The sequence below is a fragment of the Cetorhinus maximus genome, chromosome 6 (genome assembly GCF_964194155.1).
Source record: "Cetorhinus maximus chromosome 6, sCetMax3.hap1.1, whole genome shotgun sequence".
Lineage (NCBI taxonomy): Eukaryota > Metazoa > Chordata > Chondrichthyes > Lamniformes > Cetorhinidae > Cetorhinus > Cetorhinus maximus.
The window spans coordinates 31,128,076-31,152,941 of NC_135884.1; the positions used below are offsets into that span (position 1 = coordinate 31,128,076).

General features: G+C 42.3%; 1 protein-coding gene across 1 annotated transcript in view; it reads left to right on the plus strand.

Moving 5' to 3' along the window:
- cacna2d3a (calcium channel, voltage-dependent, alpha 2/delta subunit 3a) overlaps positions 1-24,866 on the plus strand; it is a 1,007,885-nt gene that overhangs the window by 398,395 nt on the left and 584,624 nt on the right. Inside the window, exon 5 of the mRNA XM_078543510.1 lies at positions 4,117-4,279. Within this exon, the coding sequence (XP_078399636.1) occupies positions 4,117-4,279 (163 nt within the window). The remainder of the gene's footprint in view (positions 1-4,116; positions 4,280-24,866) is intronic.

The window sequence follows — 24,866 nt, forward strand, 5'->3', positions numbered from 1 at the left end:
GCAAAGCACATTTGACCTTACAAATTCAAAATAAAGTTCCTTACAATTTGGTTCCTTTGCAGACACAGTTGAAGGCTTACAGGCTGGTTAGATCTTAAATGCCTCTGCCTTACACACACAAAGTCCTTTCTGTTTATACCTAGCTTTTCCTTTAAATGTAAATTTTCTATGCTATCGCTAGGCTTTTCTTCACATCTTCTAACAATAACATTTTCATCCCACTAGTTTTATTAGTAACATAAACACATTGCTTGGCTTCTCCCAGCTAGGTGCAAGATTTTATTCCCACTCTTGAATACTTTATTCAAAAAATGCAAATTTACACTTTACCTTTTATCTCCCTAATTTTTACCTAATTAACACCTCAAACTACTATGCATTAAAGCACCCAGACTAGCTGACTTTAATCCAATTAAGACACACACAGACACACAAATAGACACAGACCCCACTACAATTCCACTTTAAAAATAATTTCCAATAACATTATAAACATTAATATCTCTTCATGACAACCACCTACAAGACACAAGTCAGGAGTGTGATGGAATATTCTCCCCTTGCCTGGATAAGTGCAGCTTTAACAACACTCAAGAAGCTCGACACATCCAGGACAAAGCAGCCCACTTGATTGGCACCTCATCCACAAACATTCACTCCCTCCACCATCAACGAACAGTGCCAGCAATGTATACCACCTACAAGATGCACTGCAGAAACTCACCAAGGCTCCTTAGGCAGCACCTTCCAAACCCACGACCGCTACCATCTAGAAGGACAAGGGCAGCAGATACGTGGGAACACCACCACCTGGAAGTTCCCCTCCAAGCCACTCACCATCCTGACTTGGAAATATATCGCCATTCCTTCACTGTCACTGGGCCAAAATCCTGGAACTCCCTTCTTAATAGCACTACAGGTGTACCTGCACCACAGGGACTGCTGTGGTTCAAGAAGGCAGCTCACCACCACCTTCTCAAAGGCAATTAGATATTAGACAATAAATTCAGCGACGCCCACATCCCGTAAAATGAATTTTAAAAAACATTAATAGGATCGGGACTAACATCCATGCAGAGAGATTTGCTATTGCTGTTGGGGAGAGTTATATTAGATGGGCCAGGGCATGGCAACCTGAGAGGGAGCTCATATTCTAGGGAAGCAAAACTGGTAAAGGAAGTAGAAAAGTTGAAAGCAGAAATAGAAGACAGAGAAAGTATATGCAAGCATTAAATTGAATCAGAATAGAGAATAAAGTTAACAAAGCAAAGTTAAAGGCACTCTATCTGAATGTACAAAAAGGTAGTATTCGCAAAAAGGTTGATGATTTGAATGCACAAATTGAAGCATATGATTTAATTGACATTACGGAGATGTGGTTACAGAGTGATCAAGATTGGGAATTGAATATCCAAGGGTATTCGGCATTTAGGAGGGATTGGCAAAAAGGAAAAGGGGGTGGGGTCTTAATAAGGGACAAAATCAGTACATTGGTAAAAGAGGATCTTAGATCGATGGATCAAGATATAGAATCTGTTTGGTTGGAGCTAAGAAACCTCAAGGGGCAGCAGATATTGGTGGGAGTTGTAAATAAGCCACCAAACTGTAATGGTAATGTTGGGCACGATATAAATCAGAATATTAGAGATACATATAACATGTGTAAGGTGGTAATAATGGGTGACTTCAATTTGCACGTAGACTGGGTTAACCAAATCAGCACTAATGCTGTAGAGGATGAACTCCCGGAGTGTACATGAGATGGGTTTCTGGAGCACTATGTTGAGGAGCCAACTAGGGATCAGGCCATTTTGCATTTAGTTTTGTGCAATGAGAAAGGGCTAATTAATGACCTGGCTGTAAAGGAGCCTTTGAAGAAATAGTGACCATAATATGATAAAATGTTGCATTAAGTTTGAATGTGATATTGTTCATTCTGAAACTCAGGTCTTAAATCTGAAGAAAATAAATTATGAATGTATGAGGGGAAAGTTGACTATGGTGGATTGGGAAAATACACTAAAAGATTTGATGGTAACCAGACAATTGGTAGTATTTAAATAAATACTACGCAGACTACAACAGATTCCTCTAAGGCACGAACACCCAAAGGGAAAGGTAAATCAACCATGGCTAACAAAATAAGTTAAAGATTGCATTAGACCAAAGGAAGTGGCTTATAAGAATGCTGGAAAAAGTGGTAAGCCTGAGGATTGGGAACAATTTAGAAAACAACAATGGAGGACCAAGAAACTGATTAAGAAAGGAAAAGGAGAATATGATTGCAAACTAGTGAGGAGTATAAAGATGGACTGTAAAAGACTGGAAAAGATTAGTTAGGACAAATGTGGGCCCATTACAGGAAGGGACAGGAGAATTTATAGTTGTGAACAGGGAAAAGGCAGTGAAACTAAACAGTTACTTTGCATCTGTCTTGGTGGAAGAAGATGCAGAAAATGTCCCAGAAATACTAGGCAATCAAGGGACTTGTGAAACTGAGGAACTAAGATAAATTAGGATTAGTAAGGAGGTTATTATCTTAGTAAAGAGGTAATACTTGAAAAGTTAACTGGATTGAAGGTTGCTAAATCCCCTGGGCCAGCTGCTTCATCAATGACCTTCCTTCCATCATAAGGTGAGAAGTGGAAATGTTCACTGATGATTGCACAATATTCAGTACCATTCGCGACTCCTCAGATATTGAAGCAGTCCATGTCCAAATGCAGCAAGACCTGGATAACATCCAGGCTTGGGCTGAGAAGTGGCAAGTAACATTCACACCACACAAGTGCCATGCAATGACCATCTCTAACTTGATGTTCAATGACATTACCATCACTGACTACCCCACTATTAACATTCTGGGGGTTACCATTGACCAGAAACTGAACTGGACTAGCCATACAAGTACTGTGGCTACAAGAGCAGGTCAAAGGCTAGGAATTCTGTGGCGAGTAACTCACCTCCTGCCTTCCCGCTAACATCGGTTTATGACCAAAATGAGCATTTTTAATAAGTCCAGTCCTCCACCTGTGAGTAATCTGATTTAAAGTCACTGAAAATGTCTTAAAAAGACAATGCTGAATCGAATAGTCGTTTGGTAGTATAGAAATTGAATATTGCTGAAAAAAGAGACAATTTTTGTCAAAGCTTTTTGTCTTGTACTCATTAGGGCATTTTGCAAGAATCCAAATCCAAGGGAGACAACCAATTTCTACTGTAGGAGAAGACAGTGCTGATTGGCAACGCCTCTACCAATCAGAGTCCATTTGCCAACCAATCAGCAGTGCTCTCTTCTCCAACTGTAGAAATTTGTTGTCTCCCTTGGATTTATATTCTTGCAAAATGTCCTGATGAGTACAAGACAAAAAGCTTCAACAAAAAATGTCTCTTTTTTCAACAATGAGGAATCAATTAATAGTTTCTTTGATGTACAGTAGTTAGTTTCTTGGTAAGTTGACTAGAATACGAAGTAAAAAAGACTTTTAAGAATGTGCCTCCTATTGTCTCATGCCTAAGAAAATGAGAATAATTTGAAGAGCTTTCCGGAACCAGCGCAATCGGTGGAATCTTGTCATCTTGACCTGAAGGCACCCCTGTTTTGTGGGTAGGCCATGAGTCGAATCTTAAACCAGCATAAAAGATTGCAGTAAACATGAATGTAAGTGGTTTTGGGTGTGACTCATTCTATTTAAATGCTGCAATCTTTTGCACTGCTTTGGCCAATTCTACCCTGATTGTGCTGATATTACTGGCAGAAATGAATAGAAATTCTACCCCCTCTCTCCACACCCCCCCCCCCAACAATTCTATTAAAAGAATATAACGTAACAAATAACATTAATAACAATTTACGTGGCTTAATTATTCCTGGGGTTGCTGTATATCTATTAAACATCAAAATATTTGTTAGTTCAGTAATTCCCTTAGATTGTTACATTAGCACTATTTAAGGTGTTTAATAATTTGTGCTGTATTATAATATGAAGTAAAAGTAACTGTGTGCATGCCCCCTGCTGACTAAAATGTATTTCTAATGTTTTGTTATGGTCAAGCACTTCTTCTGCATGAATTTCACTGAACTGATTAATCATAATGAACCTACTTTGTTTTCAGTATGAATACTTCAATGCCGTTTTAATAAATGAAAAAGACGAAAATGGCAACTACGTGGAACTTGGGAAGGAATTTATTTTGGAACCCAATGAACATTTTAACAATCTGCCGGTTAACGTCAGCTTAAGTGATGTCCAGATACCAACCAACAAATACAACAAAGGTACGTCAGAATTGTACAGTTTCTGTTCAATTTGTTTTCCATAACACTTGTATTTTATATCAGAAAGATGATTAACATTAGAAAGATTTAAATTGTATTTAAACCACAGGTTTAAAATTATATGCTTTGAGGCTCAAACAAAAAAAAGCTTCAATTTCCTTGTGATACTAATGTAGATCACCTCTTGGTAAACGTGCTTCAATCATGCTACAATATTTAGTCTGATTATACGTCATCATGCACATGAGCACTGTTTACACAAAACAGTAATATAATCCTCTGTTTATCCCTATCTGAGATATGATAAATAATAAGAGATACACTGGAATGATTTTAAGAATGTTGTCTGTTCTCTGAATGTATTTTTTTCTGTTTAGATGATGGCTGTTAATTGTTCAAGATGGCCTAACATAGATCATGGTATCACATAAATTAAATGATTGCCTTATAATCAGATTCTGATTCCATCATTCTATATTTGATTAGGAAAAGAAAGATTACATGGTTTATGTTAAGGATGACTTAAAATCCTTTTGTTTTTGTTCATCAAGTCACTGATTTGAAAAGTGTAATATTCTGATATTTAGTTTGTCAAAACTTGTGGTTCATTGTGAATTGAATAGTTCTATCACAGCTGTAAATGTTAATTTCACTGCCTAGCAATGTGATAGTTCCCTGTAGTGAATTGTCACTTAATGTTCTGATTTGCAAGGAACGTTATGAAACATAAAAGAAATCATCCATGAAATGAATAGAATATTACATCATTGATAGAGTGCCACAGACATTCCTTCACTCAAGTGGAACATCATTTAACTCGCTTATGTCTTTGGCATTTGTGACTTATACATCCTTTTTCAGTCATGCAAAAAACTGGTATGATAATTTTCTTCACCTTGACCATATTTTCAACTGGGTCCATTATAGGAAAAATGCCTTTATAGAGGTTATCTACTGCATAATCCGTTCTAAAAGAATTTGATTTTAATAGTACCATTAAGTTTCAGAGTAGTTATGAAGAAGATTTCTAAAATCTATCTTTTAGTTGCTTGTGGGCTATTGATGAGTTAGCTTGTCAAGGCACAATCACACTGCCTGTGTTATGGATGAGCTAATACCACCTGCAGTTGCATTTGCTTTTTTAAAAAAAAATTACATTCCCAGCCAGTTCTGAAAATATGTCAAACACAGAACTGGTAGAAGTTTAGAACTATATCCCACAAATGGCAGTTGTTGCTAGGTCAATTGTAAATTTTATATCTGAGATTGATAGACTTTTGTTATCCAAAGGTACTAATGGATATGGAGCAAAGGCAGGTATATGGAGTTAGTTCACAGATCAGCCATGATCTCACTGAATGGTGGAACAGGCTCAAGGGGCTAAATGGTCTATTTCTGTTCCTATTTTCCTCAATTCCTTTCTATGCTTCCATGACAAAGATTAATTTTGTTCACTCTATATTGAAACTTACAATTCTGTCACCTATTGGCTTTTTCAAGCTAGTTTTCAACTACAAAGGTGCAATTTTTACCCATCTTCTGATAACAGTTTATTAAAATGTTTAGTAATCTACTCCTGATACTGAGATATCTAAAACAACCCTTTCTGGTACCTTGGCATACATGTAAAGACAACTGGCTTTTTTCTTTTAAAGCGAATTAACAGAGTAGCAGGACATGTTAAATTGTTGACATATTCATGTATTATCCATTTTACTTCTGAATTACTATAAATCAGTGGTCCCCAAATTTTTGGGGGAATTCCAGTAGGCAACTGGTGGAACTGATAAACAATGCTAGAGACTGGGCCTATGACATGATAACTGAACAGGTGTCATGTTCTCACAGATACAACAACCCAAATTTTCCTGTCAAAGTTACTGGTGAGGCTAATATGTGAAAATAGTACAGCAAGTTCAAGCAGGGGACTAATGCACAATTAAATTCAAAATTCCAAAATTTGTACTGCTTCACTGTTAGCTTCGTAAAAATGATATCTTACTGTCTGTTTTAATACCGAAATGCACGAATGGCTTGAAGTTGCTGTATTTGGGTGCTAGATAAGAACTTGTATGAGAAAGGTAGCTGTTGTTCATTCTAGTTTAATTACCCAATTGTTAATTACTGCCAAACAATCTCTCTGGCACTGAAAATTAACTATTTATGAGTGTGGAATCTCACTTCTTTAGGTTTTAATTGTTGGAGATTTTAAATATATATATTTTCATTCTTATCTTTCCTTTCCATTTTTTTCTATCTGTATCTATTACTTCTTTCCATCTGATTATTTATCTTTCTGTATCTGATTTGACTTTGAATTTACCCACTTTAAGTAACACTTTGTTCTCAGTCCCTGGCCTGCTAATTTCACAATCTTTCAATCTGATTAGTTAAGGAGATAGACAGTTGCTTTCCCTGTTCACTCAGGTCCTCGATAATCTGTTTCCCTTGATGCAATGTTATCAGATCACACTTTCAGCAACTTTCCATCCAGAAGAATGTTAAATCTACGTGGCAAAAGATGACAGTTTTGAAGTCAGTGAACTAGTAGATGTGGAGATTGGTGAGAAATGGACTGCTGTGTGAGCAGCAGAGTGTGGGATTGGATGTGGGTGGCAGAGTGCTTGAGGAACTGAATTTTATCAGATTAAGTTTGGGAGGCTGGCATGAGAGTGTTAGAGAAGTTGATAACAGATCCAATTCTAATGGGTAAATATTTAAGTTCTTTAAAAAAAAGGGTTAAAGTTCCAAGTTCTTCTGATTGATGGTTTAAATTTCTGAATTTGTGTCATAAGTGCATTGCCAAGCCAGTTCTTGTAAATAGCAGCTGTCATCCATGCATTATGATCTGTTGCTATTTAATACAAGAATAATAATCTTCACTCAGTGTCCATCAGGCGCTGCTGGATTTAGGCCAAGTTATGTCATCTCGAGAAACTACATGGTGGGTGATGATTTTCAGTCACGTTTTTTGAGTTCAGGCAGAGATGATTCTTGGGCCCCTCCATATCATCTGAATAACACCCTCAATCCAATACAACTTGAACCCTGCCTCATTTCATTCTGACAGTGTATTTAAATGCTAGAATATTTCAATCCGAGGGTTGTGAGCATTTTTCTGGGCACTGTGAATTGGGACACATATTTGGCTGTGGGCCCTGGGCATCTGCTTCATAGGCTTGTTTCTTAACCTGACTCTGGCTCAGGTCACTTGTACGGCCCAGGTGTGGTTTCAACATAGGCCTGCCCTCTGACAGTGGTTTGCTCCCAGAACTGTTGCTGCAGGCCTGACATGGCCGCCAACAGTGGCATCATAATCGTAAATGGCAGCCAAAAATCTCCAGCCCTGAAGAAAAAGTTTGTTTACCTTTATTTGGCCTTTACCTTATGGTCTGCTGCTTGTAAACCCTTTGATTTGAAGTGGTCTGAGTTGTGTAGCTTTCTTAGGCATCTCTATGACGAAGCATCTTTCCAGCAAACCAGTTGGAAAATTAGGTTGGAAGAGCAGCCCTTCCCCATCCTGTTCTCTTGTGACATTTTGTCTGCACCTCTAGTACGTAGAAGCATTTTACCCACTCTTGAGGGAAAACCTCAGGAAATTCGAAGACAACATACAGGAGGCAGGGCTCAGCATCAGAATCTCCTCCTATTTCATTTGTTCACAAACTTCACTGAACTTCCCCAGGTGCATGAGAGGGCTGTATTGTAGCCACACAGACTTTCTAGAGATGAATCTGGACCATAGTTAGACAGACAGCCAAAAAGATACTGTAGACATAGCTGCTAAACTTAATCCACTTAGTTTATATACAACTGATAATACTTCTTTAAAAAATCCATTGGTTTTGTCCTGCTGCTGGTTGAAATTTAAGACATCCAATCAGACATTTTTGATATTGGACCAATATAAAACATTGCCTATGCAAATGAGCAACTTGATCTGTGCTGCTTGCAATAAGCTTGCAAAATGGGTGGGGAGCGGTGTAAATGGGAATTTTACTGAGTGATAAAGCATGTCACTCACCTGTGCTACAGCATATCCATCATTGTTCGAGGAGTTAAACAGTACACTGAATTTTCTCAGTAATACCTGTAATTGTCAAAAAAAGAATCATGTCAAGCAGTATTCCTCATAGTGCAAACTGGAAAGCAACTGAATGATCAAAAAATGCACTTAATGGCTGAAATAAAATCCACAAAAAATCCTGACAGAAGAAATCATTGTGCAGATTTAATATAATAATATTTGCACTTGTATAGTGCCATACAACATAACAAGGCCCCTTCAATGGTCTGAATTTTATGCTCGCAGCAGGGGTACCAACTGTGGACTGGAAGGTCTGAGGGCGATCCCACCACGGCCGTTTGCACAACCTCCAGGTGCGTTTTGGGTGGGGGGTCCATTGGGCCTGCCCTCCCTTTAAACGACAACCATCTGCCCCTAAGAGCTGCTAGAACTGCTGGCCAATCAGAGCGCTGGCAGTTTAGCAGTGCCACTGGGAGCAGTGACGCTGCTAGGACTGCTCCTAGAAGAAGAAGGATGCATGAAAGGACAGTGGTCTCCCAACCAGGTGAGTGTGGTCTGGGGGCACCGGGGCCAGTAAGGTGGGCATTTTTTCAATCCTTTTGCCAGGACAAGTTGGCAGGCCTCGGCAAGACACTGCACCCCATACTTACCTAGGCTCCTCAACATGGTGGAACTGCCTGTAGTCCCAGATGTGGCCTCCACTCTGAGTGGCTCTGCCGGTACTAAAGTTCTGCCAGCCATCTGATTGGCAGCTCTCTAAAATGACATAAGGGTGAAAGTCTCACCTTAAAGCTGCTCCCACCATTAAGTTGCTGCAAATCAGGCATCAGGTTGTGGGTGGGCTCCCTCATGGCTTTTTACCCAGGCATGGGGACCATGGCACCCTGTAAAATCCAACCCAATATGTTTGTTGGCAAATGGGATTTCCACTTCTGAAACAGCACACACACCAGGATCAATTGTACAAATGTGCGTTAATGCTGGAGAACCTCACCTATTGACTCTACTCAGAAAATCATGGGCAGTGAATCCACAATTTCACATGTCTGCTATTGGCAGGCGAGGCTCCCCACTGGTAGATCACATTCATAAAATTAGCAAGGTGGCCTCCAGTTGTAATAAAGTACATGACATATTAAGTAAAACAAAACTTATCCTGAATGGATTCTTCTGTTTCTGCTCCTCTTTTCAATTGACATTACCTGAGTGGGAAAACTGCAGCAACTTCCCCTTTTGGGCCAGTGTTAAAATCACAACTGCAGGCCTAAGGAGGTCACCAGGTCCTGATCTACACATTTAAAGGGTATGGTTAAAATCAACCACATGGTCCAAGATTCCGACTCATTGCCAACAGCTGGTTGGCATATCAACAACAACTTTCCCTCACCTCATATAGAAGTATAGACAGGTCATCTAGAACATTAAAAAATTACTCCACCCAAGCAAAATAGCTGTCGAAGTTCTGGTGGCACAACCAAAATCTGCTAGGCATTGACACATCAGGCAAGCAAATGGTGCACACTAACACCAGTACCTTTCCTGGGATCATTCTTAAGGTTCATTCAATACACAAGAACTATAGTAAAGCACATTGATTACCAAGAACATTCAACTGATACAAGTTAAAGATTTTCAAAGTGATATTAAAATGCAAATCATTAGAATTAAATGCAAATCATTAGAATTAAATGCAAATAATTAGAATTAAATGTAAATCATAAGAATTAAATGTAAATCATAAGAGCAATATTTAAACATTAGTCAGTGGAAACCTGATGCAAAATTCCTTAACATATTTTAACATCTACCTTTCCTTAAATAGGAAACAAATTGTGGCTTTAAAGCATATTTTGTACTACCGAAGCATTAAGCAAGAAATGCATTGCATCAGAGGCATCAACCTAATAAAATAAACATATTAATGCTTCTTTTAAACTAGCAGAGAGAGAAATTTGATATAAGCCTGTTAAATATTTTTGTGATAGCTTCACTCACATGTTAAATTTCACCACTTTTACATGATGCTAACGTAAGCCTATTGAAATGGGGTCAGTAACGCTGTCTAACACTGATAATACTGTCATTGCCGTTGGCACCATTTTAGAAGGGCCATACTTATAGGTGTCCAATGCGCCTGCCAGTTTCAGCTAATATGGTAACTGAGGTCCTCCAATGTAAGTAGGACCTTATGGCCATTTTAGGTCGAAACTATTCACAGGCTGAACAATAGAGACTGCAACCAGATCTATGGGCGATGCAAGAGAAAAGGTCCTGCAAAGTTAAGTCTATTTTTGTGGGCCTTAAAGCAGTAGGAAGGCACCTCTTGGGCCTACAAAAGTACTGCTGCAGCCACCGTGGGACCCACATCCTTCATGGTCAAAATCACAAGTGCCCTCTACTTACCTCCTAGGGACAGCTCTGGTCTGTTTTCCTTTGTCTAATTTGGGAAGTTGCATCCAAATGCCTGCTGCAATCCTACAGTTTACCATCTTGCAGTATGTCCGACAATTGTATGGGAGTCTAGAGCCTCAAAATCATGAGGACCACTTCATCAGTTTGCTGTAGGTTGCCGAAAAAATTCAAATAGATTCCATGTTAATTTTCACCCTGTGGTGATAAAATGCATACACCATGGAAAAAGGTACATATGTGAACATTTTTAGCTTCTTTAGTCTTTTGATATTTTGGGAGTATCCTCTGGCCTTTTGCTATCATTCTGTGCCAAGATGACAAGTACTTCATGACATTACCAGAGGGTGCCTAGATAATACAATAAAAATTAAATGAGTCATAAAAATGAATTAGTTTTTGACCAGTTAATGTTATTGCCTGTGCCAATGTGTACCCTTAATTGCCTTTTCAAAAAATAACCCAGCTTTGCCTTGTGGTTTCCTCTCTTCAAAATAATATTCATACTATTCAAGAATTTTCATGGCCGGGATTTTTCAGTCGGCGTGTGGGGGCGGGTCCGACACGCAAAATGATGCGCGATGATGTCGGGCATGCGTCCCAACATCATCACAATGTTCCGTTCGGTGGGTGCGCGCTAGAGTTGGCTGTGCGCATACCGATAAATGAAAGGCCTATTAAGGCCATTAACGAAGAAATTAATGTCAACTTTACACTGCCCGTCCAACCTTACGGTTGGCGGGCAGGCGAAAAGGCCAAGCGGTCTTTACATTTTTTAGGAAACCTCATCCACAAGCGGGATGAGGCTTCCTAAAGGTTTTATGAAATAAATGAAAAGTTTTTCTGAAAAATAAAAGCATGTCCCAGCTAATGTGACACAGTCACATGAGGGGACGTGTTTCATTAAATTTTTATTACATTCGTAACTTTTTTTCAAAAGTGCTTCAATCTCCCTGAGGCACGGAGTTGCCTCAGGGAGATTGAAGCGTTCTTTTGTGCACACGCGCGAAAGAGTGCTGGACCCGCCTCTCCCTCCTCCCCCCGCCCGCACAGGAGCACTACCGCTCATATATCACGCTGGGCCGGCCTTAATTGGCCCACCTGCGTAAAATGGCGGCTCGGAGCCGATCGCGGGCAGCGGGGTGCTCCTCGACTGCCCCCCACCCCCTCCTGCCGAGCCTGCCCGACGCGGGAAAAATTCAGGCCCATATTTCACCAAACATATTTTGAAAGGTTTACCAATCAAGAGCTCAAAATATCCCAGAAGGAAAAAACAGAAAAAAACTGGGAAATAAGAATACTTTTCCGAACTGGTCTTGTATAGCTTGAAATGGAACACCAGTAAAAACTGGGAAATAAGAGCACTAGCCCGGGCCGTTTTTGCCTTCTGGGATTTTCTCACACCATTTAAAATTTTATTTTGCAGCAAAATCTAGCAAAATCTTTAAAATTCATAGCAAAGTTTATCTGTCAAGACTAGTCAGCCCAGATCCTCCAGTCTCCAGATCATAACACCCCAAAATGCTTTTCAGGACCCTTCAGAAGTTCCGATGCACTGACTCCATGGGAATTGCCCAGGAAGTTTGGACTTCTGATGGGCAATTCCCCTGCTCTCTGAGACCCTCCACAAAAGTTCTGACTCTGAGTTAGAGACAGAGACTTTGGTCAGTTCCTACTTACTTACCTGGATAGTTACCCAGAAAATGTGAGACGGAAAAGTCCTAGTCTAACTCATGGGTAATTATACAACCCATGTCCCACCAACTCTCCCTTTCACCTGCTGACTCTCACCCCCGCTCCAACCTGACTATCCCCCCGCCACCAAGCTCCTCCACCTGACCCCTGACTTCCCACTGACCCTCTGACTCACCTGTGATCTAACCTGACTAGCCCCACCACCTGACCTCCCTACAGAGCTCCCCCCCCCCGACTCCCATCGACTCACCCTTACCCCCCCTTAACCAACCTGACTAGTCCCCAATCTGACAAACCCCCCCCGATCTGACCCGACTACTCACTGACCCACCTGCCACCTCACCCACCTACCCAAACTGCCACCCATCCACATGCCACCCTATCCAGTTGCCTCCTGTCCCAGCTGCCCATCCCAGCTACCACCCTAGCCAGCTGCTTATTTACCCACTTACCTCACCCACCCTATCCACTTACACACCTACATATTCACCCATTCCCTCACCATATACTCATACACCCATTCACTAACACACTGAAAAGCTGTTTAAATGCCCCAAAGTTACCAGAATACGCAGCTAGTACTGTAAAAAGGGGCCATGGCTTGTTTTCACCCCAACTATCCAGCGCTATGAAGAAGCAGTTCGATGAAAGACTGCTCCACATTTTTGAACAAGCCGGGGTTGGAAGACCCAGCCAGAAACGCAGAGCTTGGTCGTGGTTCAGAAAAGTAGGAGTGAAGGGGCAATCCGACAGTGATTTGGGTTTTTTTTATGCTTTCTAGCTTTTACTTAACCGCCAAGCGATTAAACTTTGGAAAAGTGCAGCTTTATTTTCTTAAGTACCAACTCCAATGTAATCTTTGGAGCTAGTAATTATACACCTCTCAACATCTCAACCAAAGAAAATTAAGGACAATTGACTAAAACCTTGGCCATAATTTCCACAACTTTGTGTAACATTGCAATCCATTTTGTGAACTCATATGGGCTTAAATTCAAATAATGTCTTATAATGGGGATGACACGGTCAATGCACTGGAATCATATGCCAGGAAAAAGAGGCCCAAGGATCAGCTTAAATTCAACTTTGGGCCTCACTGAAATAAATCAGGCTAGAGGCAGGCACATCGATGTACCTCGCCTGTCTGGGCCCTTCAAATTTTAACGGGCTCAAACACCAAGCTGGTCAGCAGGTATGTCCAGGAAAAAGGTGAATGGAAGGTGAGTTCAAGCCAACAGTATGAACATGGAAGAAGGAGGAGCACTTCTGGCTCCAAATTAAGTCAGTGTAAAAAAAACTTACCTGTTTAGTTTTTTCAATGGCCTCCAGCTGCTGCAGAGCCTGAAAAAAATGTCCCTCTTATTATGATTCAAATATATTTTTGCTGAGTGAACAAGAGGACCAGCCATAAATACAAGATAGTTACTACTGTGTTATTACAATGATATAATACCATGGGTTTATTTAGTGTATAAGACACAAGGCACCAATCATTCATAAAGGATTGGGTAAACATGTTATGGGTTCATTTATTAAGACTAGGCACGTGAGATCAGTTATACACAGCTCGAAGCTTGAAGACATCAGAGATGCATAACTCACAGGAAGTACTCGAGGCAAATGGATCAGATACATTCAACAGGAAACTAGGCAAGTACATGAGAGAAAAGGGAATAGAAAGATAGGCTGAAATTCTGAGGTGCTTTAGACAGAATGGAAAGAAACTCCCGTGGAGTATAAACACCAGCACAGACTAATTGGGCTGAATGGCCTGGTTCTGCTCTGTATATTCCATGCAATTCCATCTAATTTTGTTTCATTGAGTAAATTCTATTGAGAAATGTTGAGTACAGTTGCTGTGTCTGTATTGTTACACAGTTGCCACGGCAACAGTCAGAAACTGAACTTCCTATTTCATAGCATTTGTGCAAGTTTCAATAAATTGTGATACTTTTATTGTGATACTTTTTGGATTCCTCATTAAGAGCATTTTCATGAACACAAAGTCTAGCATCCCTATTTGGTAATAGTACCAAATGAGCTATCCAGTCTGTTACGAATCTATGCTTTGTAGAACATGACTTTATAAATTTGCTGGCTGAAAACCATTGATTTTAGTGATTTTAGCAAGACTGAAATCACATTTCAGTGACTTGAAACCACAGCTTCTAAGATAGTTGAAAATTTGCATCACTGTACGCGATAAATCCCAAAGCCACTAAGTGGAGACAAAACAGTCTACAAGAGACCATTGAATTACCTTAGAGGAATATGAATGGACCACATCTCCTGTCCCCATTCACAGGGCATCCAGTCTCAACTGCAGCCTGAGGTCGCTGCACGGGTGTCATCAGCCATGTCCTCTGCAGGTAGCCCTTATCCCCAAGGAGCCATCCCTGCAGCCTCTGTGGACCCTGGAAGACATCAGGGATCTAAGGCTTACTGAGATCTGGGCAAATCCCAGTGCTCTTGTTTCCTGACTTTTCCTGATCCTGGGTGAAATGCACAGAAGTTGTGTGCCTTCGCGAGGATGGTGTCTGTGACCTCATGGATGCATTTGTGGGTGGAAGTTTGCAATATCCCACAGAGGTCACCTGTGGAGCCCTGAAAGGAGCCACTGGCGTAAAAACTTGAGTGGATGTCCTCCATGTCCCTGTGGTGCTAAATCCTGCAGCAGGTGGCAGATGTGACTGACCAGTTCCCTGGACACGCGCAATCTTCACCGACATTTGTTCTCCGTCACCTATAAGAATGAAAGGCAGCGTCTAGACCCTGGGTCTTGCTAGGCGCCAACCAGCGAAGGCTCGCTGTGGCTTTTCAGTGACTTCTGGGGGAGCTCCAGCCGTCCCTTCTTTTTGAGGGTGCTGCTCCTCTCTCTTCCCAGCTAAGCGCCTCCATCGCTCTCTTCACCGTCGTCTCCACTCTCTGTATGCCATGAGGCAAACAGCTAGGTCACCAGGCACCATGCTCCTGATGTACTCCTCCTGCAGGATGAAAGAGAGAGACATGTGGATTAGCATGGGTGCTCTAAGAACCTGCCATGGTTAAGTTTGAAGGCCCCTTTATGCATCCTAGAGAGTGCTGGCCACCACTTGAATAGCCAGAGTTTTGTGCCCTGCATGGCTGTCTGAGACCACACCCATCTCTGCCCCACTCCACCTGACCGATTGGCAGCAGCTTTGCCCGCTGCACTGCATGCTGTGCTCTCAGCTCAGGTGCAGGCATTCTCCTAACCCACACTGCAAGGCTGCACTGTTAGCTTGAATCAAGGGGGACACTGGTACAAACCTGAATGATGATATTGCAAGGGGCTGTGAGCGTCTCCACTACTGACTGCTCCATGGCCAGCTTTCGCAAGGAGATTGTACACCATGCGTAGGCATCCAACTGTTCTGCAGTCCGTTAAAATGCTCGTTAGTTTGCAATCTGTGCCCGAGGGCTGAAAAGCTCTGGAGCACTTGGTGGCACTTTCATGCCTCTGCGTTGCTTGAGTGAGTAGATAAGCTGGAGGCCCGACTCCAAGCATGTTAATGTAGCTACGTCTGACCTGACTCAGCTGTGGAGGAATGGTCACTTTGTACAAGGTTTCTTTAATGCTTGGCTGCTTCCCTCCATCCTCCCCGCGCCCTGCACGTGCCTGTGCACTACCATCAACCACAGTGCAGCCCTTGTGCCCCCTCCCAACTCACCTCAACCACATGGCAGCCCTTGCCCTTCTACCCCCCCGCCCAATTCTCCTCAACCACAGGGCAACCTTTTGGCACCACACTGTCAGCCAGCCATCCAGGAAAAACCGGCTTGCCTGTGCCCTTGCCTGAACGTGCGGTGCTTTAACCTTGAAGCCCAACAGACGTCTCTCGCAAGCGCTGTGCAATGTTACTGTGCATTCACTTCTGAGTTCCCCTTGAAGTGCAGCTCACCAGGTCCTTACAAATGCTGTTGTGAAACTCTCGGATGATCTAGCGTGGGGTGGGGTGGGGTGGGGGTGGGTGTGGGGTTGGGGGGGGGGGTGATTCTCGCCAGTTGGGCTATAATGATATGCAGATGTATTACAACGAAGTTTCCGACATCTCCCAGTGGGAAATGCAGCCCACCATTGATGGGCAGAGTGGACAACTGGAAACTCATTTCATGACATTGTGAAACCAAATTTTTGCCTTTCCGCCATATTTTCCGCTCCCACCTACAATGACACCCGATGCCAGCGGGCATGGAAAATTCCACCCATAATCTATTCAAGTTGAAACTATTCACCTGGGATACACTAGCCATGACTATATTTTGATCATTGGTCAGTTGAGAGAGGATCATTTGGCAAGGCAACTCTTTTGTTGCTAACCCAAAGCTAACTCTTCTTGTGTTTTATAAACTGTTTTCTCCAAGGCAGAGCAGAAGCAGAAAAAATGCCCAGACTTTCCTTGTGGACATAGGAGTTGCCGGGCACCAGTCCCCCAGTCCCCGCTGCTACTTCCTCCATGTCCCCACCCTTCGATCACTGTTGCTTCCTTCCCTCCAACCACGACTACTTTTCATCCTATCCCCCCTCACTCCCTGACCATTGCTTCCTTCTTGACCCCCTAACTGCTCTCCCCTTCGTGGAAATGAGGCCCAAGGTTCATTGGCTGCACCTTGGATTTCAACATTCAAGTGCAGAGATCAATTTCAAAACTGGGTGTTTCCAAGTTCCTGGGCCCATTACTTATTGTTGGACCAGTTTCCTTATAAGAGCTGACTGCTTCTCAAGAAAGGTCAATTTTTATTTTCTTGGAAGAAACAGTTAAAGTAGCAGAGCTTGTCTTTTGTTTTCCCACATTCATAGAATGGAATTTAATGCCCATGTCCTCCCAGGAGCATGTGGGGAGGTGGGGAAGCCAAAAAATGGAGCAGTAAGACTCGGGGTGGAGAGCTCATTGCCTTCCCGAATCACTCCAAGTAAGTCCAGGGTGGAGGGGTTGAGGACAACCGTCCGCGTGCCACCCATCCTCCACTGCCCCCCCGCCACCCCAGTCACGAGGCCAATTGAAGGTCTTAAGCAGCCAATTGAGGGCCACTTAAAGATCTCAGCCCACCACCACTGGTATTGTACTCACAGTGGGGATAACACCCCAGCTCGGCAAGCCACTGGGTATACCACAGCGGGCATGCCTGCCAACTGGAGAGGAGGGTCCCTCAAGTTTGGGCACGCTGTGCACAACAGAAACAAGAGCTCCCCCTGCAGGAAAACACCTCCCCTGCCCCGAACACCAACCCCTCAGCTTTCCTCTGGTGGGGGGGGTGGGGGGTGGGGGGTGGGCGTGAGGGTTTCTTCTGGGGGGGTTTAATGTGAGTGATTGGCAGATCAGTTGTATAGTTACCCAATAGTTAGACCGGGATTTTTCTTTCTGATATTTCCTGGATAACTATTCAGGTGAGTGAGTCAGAACTGTCCGAAGCCTCCAATTCCAATTCAGAGATGGAGACCTTTTCGGAGGGTCCCAGGGAGCAGGGGAATTTCCCATCGGAAGTTCAGACTTCTTGGGCAATTCCCATGGAGTCGGTGCATCGGTACTTCTGCGGGGTCTCAACACACATCTTAGGTCGTAAATCCGGCCTCTGACGATCAGGAGATGGGAGGATCTGGGCCGATATATTTGTATATAAATAAATCTTTCCACATCCAAGGGCAGAGTTTTTTTACCTTTACTATCTGTCTGTTTAAGCTATGTGCCTTTATACCAAGAAACATATAAAACTTTAAGAAATAATTAAACTAACTTGAATCTTTCTTTCTTTGGCAAATAAATCTGCAATGATAGTTTCTGTTAACTAAAGTGCAGCATACACCTTCAAATCGGGATGTTTGTTTCAGACCCTACCTTTAAAAATTTGATACTGTTGATACAAGAACTCAACAACAATTAAGAGTCATAAAGTCAAAAGTAAAAGGAATGTAGCTATTGTGACAATTTAAGGCATATTACCAAATATAAAAAAAACTGTTCTGCATCGATTCTACCTGCGTGTTTACCCAATTGCTGATTTTCTTGACAGCTGTATTGGTGTTCAGGCCTGTAAATGCTCTTGTCAACTGTATCTTTGGGAAATGTGTAATATTTACATTGTTTTCTTTCTTTATAAGTATCTTCGTAAAAGCTGAAGAGACCATACTATACTTTGTTTTTAATGTTTTACATAAAAATGAAGTTCAAATTATTTGAGTATTTCCAACATTTTCTGCTATCATTTTATATTTCCAGCACTGCAGTATTTTGTCCTTGTTCAAATTATCCTAACTTTTGCAACGATGGTGTCACTGGGAGCTTGCTCGTAACCAATTAAGCCACCAGGGGGATTGATTAAAGGCACTCTCAATGCCGACTGGATTTTCCAGCTGGCGCGTGGGGATTACCTGTACGTCAGGAAGCCATCTATGAAATTGTGACAGTCTCCCAGTGACAGGCCAGGTCAACAATGGAACCGGAGGCTCCATTCAATGTGCCCATTACAGTGGGGGCATTTCCCTCTTGTTCAATGGTCCTAATCTGCTATTTACCTCTTATGTGGCCAGCCACTAGGAACAGAGGCAAACTTGTGCCCCCCTATGTACTTCAGCAGTGCCTACCTCCGACGGTGAGGCTGCCGATCTATGGCTGCTGGACGGCCTCCTTTGACCCTCCAGACCCCGGACCCTGGCCACCATCCCTAATTGAATGAGGCTCCCAAAGCTAGCCACTTAATTAGCTGCCTCCTCCAGAATTGCCCTGTGGGTCCTGTTGCTGGTGAATGTGGATTCCCAAACCACATTTTGTCCCGACAGTGGGATCGGGATCTGGGAAAGAAAATCTTCCCCGGAGAGAGCCGTCCCATGCCATCCAGAGGAATATGGAAGTGGTGCAGTGGGACACCCATTGCAGTGCCAGAAAGGGGAGAGGCACCAGTATCAAAATGAAGACGCACTCCATAGACATGGAATTTAAGCAACCTAATGGCTCTGATTCTGAATTAGCATCTAAGAGACCATGGCCCATAACTCCTGGTGGAGTGGCAATTGAATTGGATTGCCACTCCACTCGTAATTATTTACCCTGAAATCTAGTTGCACCTATCTCGCCTGACCTTCCAACTCAGGTTGGACTAGATCTGTATAGCGGAGCGAGTTCCTGAGGCCTTGTTTCGAGGGCAGGTGAGTTGAAGGTAAGTAAGCCATTCCCCTTTTTTTACGGCACGAGCTGCTGTAAAGCAGGTCAGGGTGAGTGGGGTGGTGGGGGGGGGTTGTAGTCGGGTGGTCCTGTGCAGGTCAGTTGGGGGAGTGGTCGAGGTGTCCCGTGGCGAGTTGGGGGTAGTTAGGGGTGGGTGTTAGTCAGGGGGCCCTGTGGGGGGTGGGGTTGTGAGGAGGGGCCTGGTGGTCTGGATTAGGGTGTCGGATGGTCCGAGGGGGTTGTGGTTTGTTGTTGGGTGTCCCGAGATGTGTCGGGGAGATGTGGGGGGCGGGGGGCGGGGGGGGGGGGGGTCGGGGAGGTAGTGAGGGTCAGGGGCTGTAGTGGGGGGGTGGGGGATAGTGGGGTGTCCCTTAGGGAGGGTCGGGGGAGGTCAGTGCAATAGTTACCCAGAAGTTAGAAATGGTTTTAATTCTTCTAAAACAAAAACAGAATTACCTGGAAAAACTCAGCAGGTCTGGCAGCATCGGTGGAGAAGAAAAGAGTTGACGTTTCAAGTCCAACATGACCCTTCAACAGAATGCTGCCAGACCTGCTGAGTTTTTCCAGGCAATTCTGTTTTTGTTTTGGATTTCCAGCATCCGCAGTAGCTTTTAGCTTTTTGCTTTTATCTCTGTGTTTAATTCTTCTAACTTTTTCTGGGTAATTATTGCTGTAAGACAGTCGGAGCCATCCAAAGTTTGTGATTTAAATCGTATTTTGAGATGGTTCCCAGTGCAGGGCAATTCCCCAATGGAAGTTTGAACTTCCATGGCAATTGCTGTGCAATCCTTATCTGGGAACTTCCGGGCTGGAGGGGCTCCCCAGCGCATCTTTGGGGTATCCCCCAGACATGCTGCCCTGGAGCCTGGTGGTTACGGGCCCACGGTTTCAAATAAAACCATAGCAGTTATAGAATTAATTCTGGTCGTTTGTGGGTATAATGTTGGAAATAGGTAACTTGAGTCATAGCAACATGAAGGGAGTGGGATCAGTGGGGTCCAGCAGCACTGGCAGGTGCTCCTGTTTTTAATGGCAGTCGAGTGGAGTTCTTGGATTTCATAGCACAAGGAAGGAGTCCCGTCATTTTCCAACACCATAGAAGGATTGTCTGTAGTTTGACAAAACTAGGGGTGGAATAAGGTAAACATGCTGGAAAGAAGGTTGTAATAAATCCCCCCAGTGAAGTATGTGCTTTTGACCAATTTATGGAAAATAAATGAGTGTTTGCAGCCTATCTTATAGAAATCCTCTGTAAATGCTTTGTTTTGTCATATCAAAAATTAAATAAACTGTTCAAAAATTCATGTGTAAAATCAAGCTCTTAGGGCAGCCTATATTTAGTTCAGTCAAGAGGGCTGAATGACCTTCTGCAGTGCTAAAATGTTTATGATGCTATCATTTTACCTACAGGGTCAATCCTATAATAGCATCCTGACTTCAGAATAATTTTGGTACTAGGATTTCTTATTTTACTTGTGCATTTGAGGTTATCTTACTTTAGAATTAAAAAACATTATTTCAAGATTAATTAATAGACCTACACTTAAGATAGTAGGCAGGCAACGCATGTAACAAGACAGTTTAGTTGATAACTTGAATGAGTTAACCAGAACAATCCTCACAGGTAGGATAAGAAACATCGATGAATTTCTCTGTATAAGCCTTTATGATATTTCCTCAGCATAACAAATAGGCAATACCTGAAGCAGGGCCTGTGGAATGAATAAGCAACATCATGGATGTCAAGACCAAATGCTTTTTTTTTTGAATTATCAATCACATTTATAACACCAAGGATTACCATCAATGTGACAAATTGTAACTTTTGACAGAAACATTTTCAATTCACTGTTAATGGTCTGGCTCTGGGTTTTTTCGGCATCATATACAGATTCACATAATGAGTTTTGCTTTACAGTTTATAATGCAGCAGAACACCATATATGTGAAATTAAAAATGCCCTTAATATACTTTTGGTTTGGTGTAATAATTTCAGAATAGGTCGCAAGGGTTAATCACTTTTTAAGGATCGCTGATTGACAAGCCATGTTTTTAACTTTAACATTATATCAAGTGTCTCTCTCTATTATCCTGGGTTACTGACTGTTACACGTGACAGGATATATTGCAAGTAACATTCTGCAAAAATGGTCCCCGAAGAGAAGCTTATAAGATTAGGAAGCGCTTATTTGTCTGTGGAACAAAATGAACTGTCAACACTGACTGACTTACCAGTAAGTGATTTTTTGTGCTAAAATGGAATCCAGTGGTAAAAGGAAGAATTCTTTTTATGTTCAACTCCTGCAGAAAGAGCTTGTTTTATGACAATCACAGCATCTCGCAAAGGTAGAAAATTGTTTAGTCCAGTTTATATTTCTGCTTTATCAATAAATGACAACTGTTGTTTGATTTTCATATTATTTATAAGTGGAGTTTTCAGTCTGCAAGTTTAGTTTAATAGAAAAACAAAGGCCCAGTATCCTAAAATTCCAGTTGCAGGGTTAATATTCATTTTGTGCCCTGCTGAGGTTGAATATTAGCTGGATGAAGTCCAGTTTTCTGCGTATGTCTGTTCATAGAGTCTTAGAATCATAGAGATATACAGCATGGAAGGAGGGCATTCGGCCCATTGTGTCCGTGCCAGATGACAAGTAGCCTTTTCTTTGTACTTTGTGTGTGAGGATATATTCGGAAGTTATTTTGCAACAGGACACGCAGAGGTGAAATTGGTCTTGAGCAATGGTGCAAAATGATGATAGGGGATCAGCAGCCTCTATGTACACCATCCAAGGGCCCAAAATTCCATGAGCTTTACTATGTCGACAGAAGTGTGGTACAGCAGAACTCCCAATCACCCATGAAGCCAGTGATAGTCTCCATTCCAAATTGTGAGGACAATTAATTATCTTGAGAAATAGATGGAATAGAGTTTCAATATTGTGAAGTATCAGAAAAGTGTGTCTTATACGTTTGTGTTTTTGAGTGCCAGTTCTCTAAATAGCTTATGAATGAACAGGTTAGCTAAAAGTATTTCCAAACTGGATAATCTTGTCTTGACAGCACTTAAATTGTTTTTTTTTCACTAAGTGATATTCATAGCCTCTCTGGCTGTTAAATTGGAATAAATTGGAAAAGTTACTTTTACCTAATCTAAAATTGGGGGTTTGCAGCTCAAATTTCAGTGTAGTTAAAAGCAGATAGTGAAAGTTGATCTCTGGAAGTGACAGAATATTTTAATTGCTGTGCAAATTTCATAGCTTTCAGCAATAAAAGTAGTCTTATACTAGAACCAATAAATTATATAAGTGACATTATTTAGTTTTAGATAGTGTCATGTATTTGGCTGTATGGAAAATTAACAGTGTTACTTCAACAGTCATCTAATGTTCATCATTCCATATTTTATGAAAATAAGTGGTTGATAGAACATTCCCACCTACATGAAACAGAACTTTTAATGCATTTTAAAGCAGCTTTGAATTTAATGAAACAAAAATGTAATTTGTTAACTGTTACTTGCAGCAGAACTAGGTAGGAAAACATTAAGCTGCTATATTTAGATTCAATAAAACCAGACAAAAGACATGGGGTTGAATTTTCCCCTGATCGGAGGCGCGGCGCCATTTTACGTGGGTGGGTCAATTAAGGCCCACCCAGCGTGACGTCCACACAGAAGCGCTATGCGCTCCCTGTGCGGGTGGGGGGGGGTGGGGTTGCCTAAAATCGAGAGTGCGCACTCATCTTCCTGAGGCTAAGTGCTGCCTCAGGGAGATCGCCTCTACTTTCAAAAATATTAAAAATAGAAAAAAAAAATTCCCTTACATGTCCCCTCGTGTGACAATGTCACATGAGTTGAGACATGTTCATAATTTCCAAAAAAACTTTATTCAAATTTTTTAAACCCTACATGAAACCTCATCCCGCCTGTGGATGAGTTTTCATGTTTTTTCTACTTCCCGCCGGGGCTCCTTAAGGTTGGACGGGCAGGTCCGCTAATTACTTTAATTGCTCTGTCAATGGCCTCAATTGGCCATTGACAGGTCGGCGGGCGCACAGCTGATTTAGCTGCACCCCTGCCTTCCTGAAAATTTAAATGGGGCGCGGTGAAGTCAGGGGTTCCGCCCAACATCACTGCCGGTCATTTTACGCGTTGGCGAGTGGGCCCGGCCCCCACTCGCCGACAGTAAAATCCAGCCCATGAAGATTTAGAAATTTGGATGCACCGCACACATTTTTTGTGCACTAAATAGCCTGCTTATTGTGAGAGTGTCTGTGCCACCAGTTGGGAAAGGGCAAAAAATCTCCATGGAGGGCCCAAAACTTAATGCAAAGACCTTAACCCCTGTTTGAGGCACTCACTGCAACATTGTTTTGCCCTAAGGCATATGAAGGCAGTCCATTTAGGAAAATCAGATCAAATCAGCATTCCTCCTTCTTCGCGATCCCCAGCTATCAGTCTCTCCAGTCCCAATCTGGATGTAGGGACCTGAGGAGTTGGATATTGCCCTGTCCCAGCAGCAGCCCCCCCCCCTCCTCCACCCCACTCCCCCAACTTCATCCTGAGGCCTGCTTCTTCTGGCATTGGAGCAGCTTAATCTTCAATCTTAAAGCCTGATCTATTCCACTCAGCATGGTGGCAGTTGTTAGAAAATAGAGATAATTTAAGTGAGTTACATTGGTACTTGTAGGTGTTAGGAATGAGTTTTAGCCTTAAAGTTTAAGTTTGATTTGTATTCCTCTATTTGTGTGTTAAGAAAGGTAAAATTGAGTTTTTGTTTCACTTTAAAAGGTGCTTGCATTTCTAATGAGAGTTTTATGACTGTGAACTACGTTAAGAAAACAAGAGTAAAAAGCAACACTGCTGTTACCTAGCAACAGGGGTCCAGAGAGGCAGGCCCCTGCCACAGGCACACACACAGAAGAAGGGAAAAACAGCAGTTTGATTTTGGAAGCTGTTTGAGTTCAGTTGGTTTTGAAAGTAGCTGCCAGGAGAGACTGGAGCAAAAGGGACAGATAGCCAGTCCCAAGCTAAAGAAAAGACCCCAAAATCCATGGGAGTGGAATAGGGGAAAGTACAAAAAAGAAAGAAAGTACCATAGTCAAAGGAAGGACAGGAACCCGGAAAAGGTCCTGTTAAGTGAAGTCAAGAATGAGGTGCAGAGAACGGCGCCAGGTTTCAAGTTTAAAGCTTCAAGCTGCAGAAAGCAGATTTAAAGTGAGAATAGCTTGCAAGAGGCAAGAAGGCCCAAAGAGACAACTGACGGTCTGTGACTCTTT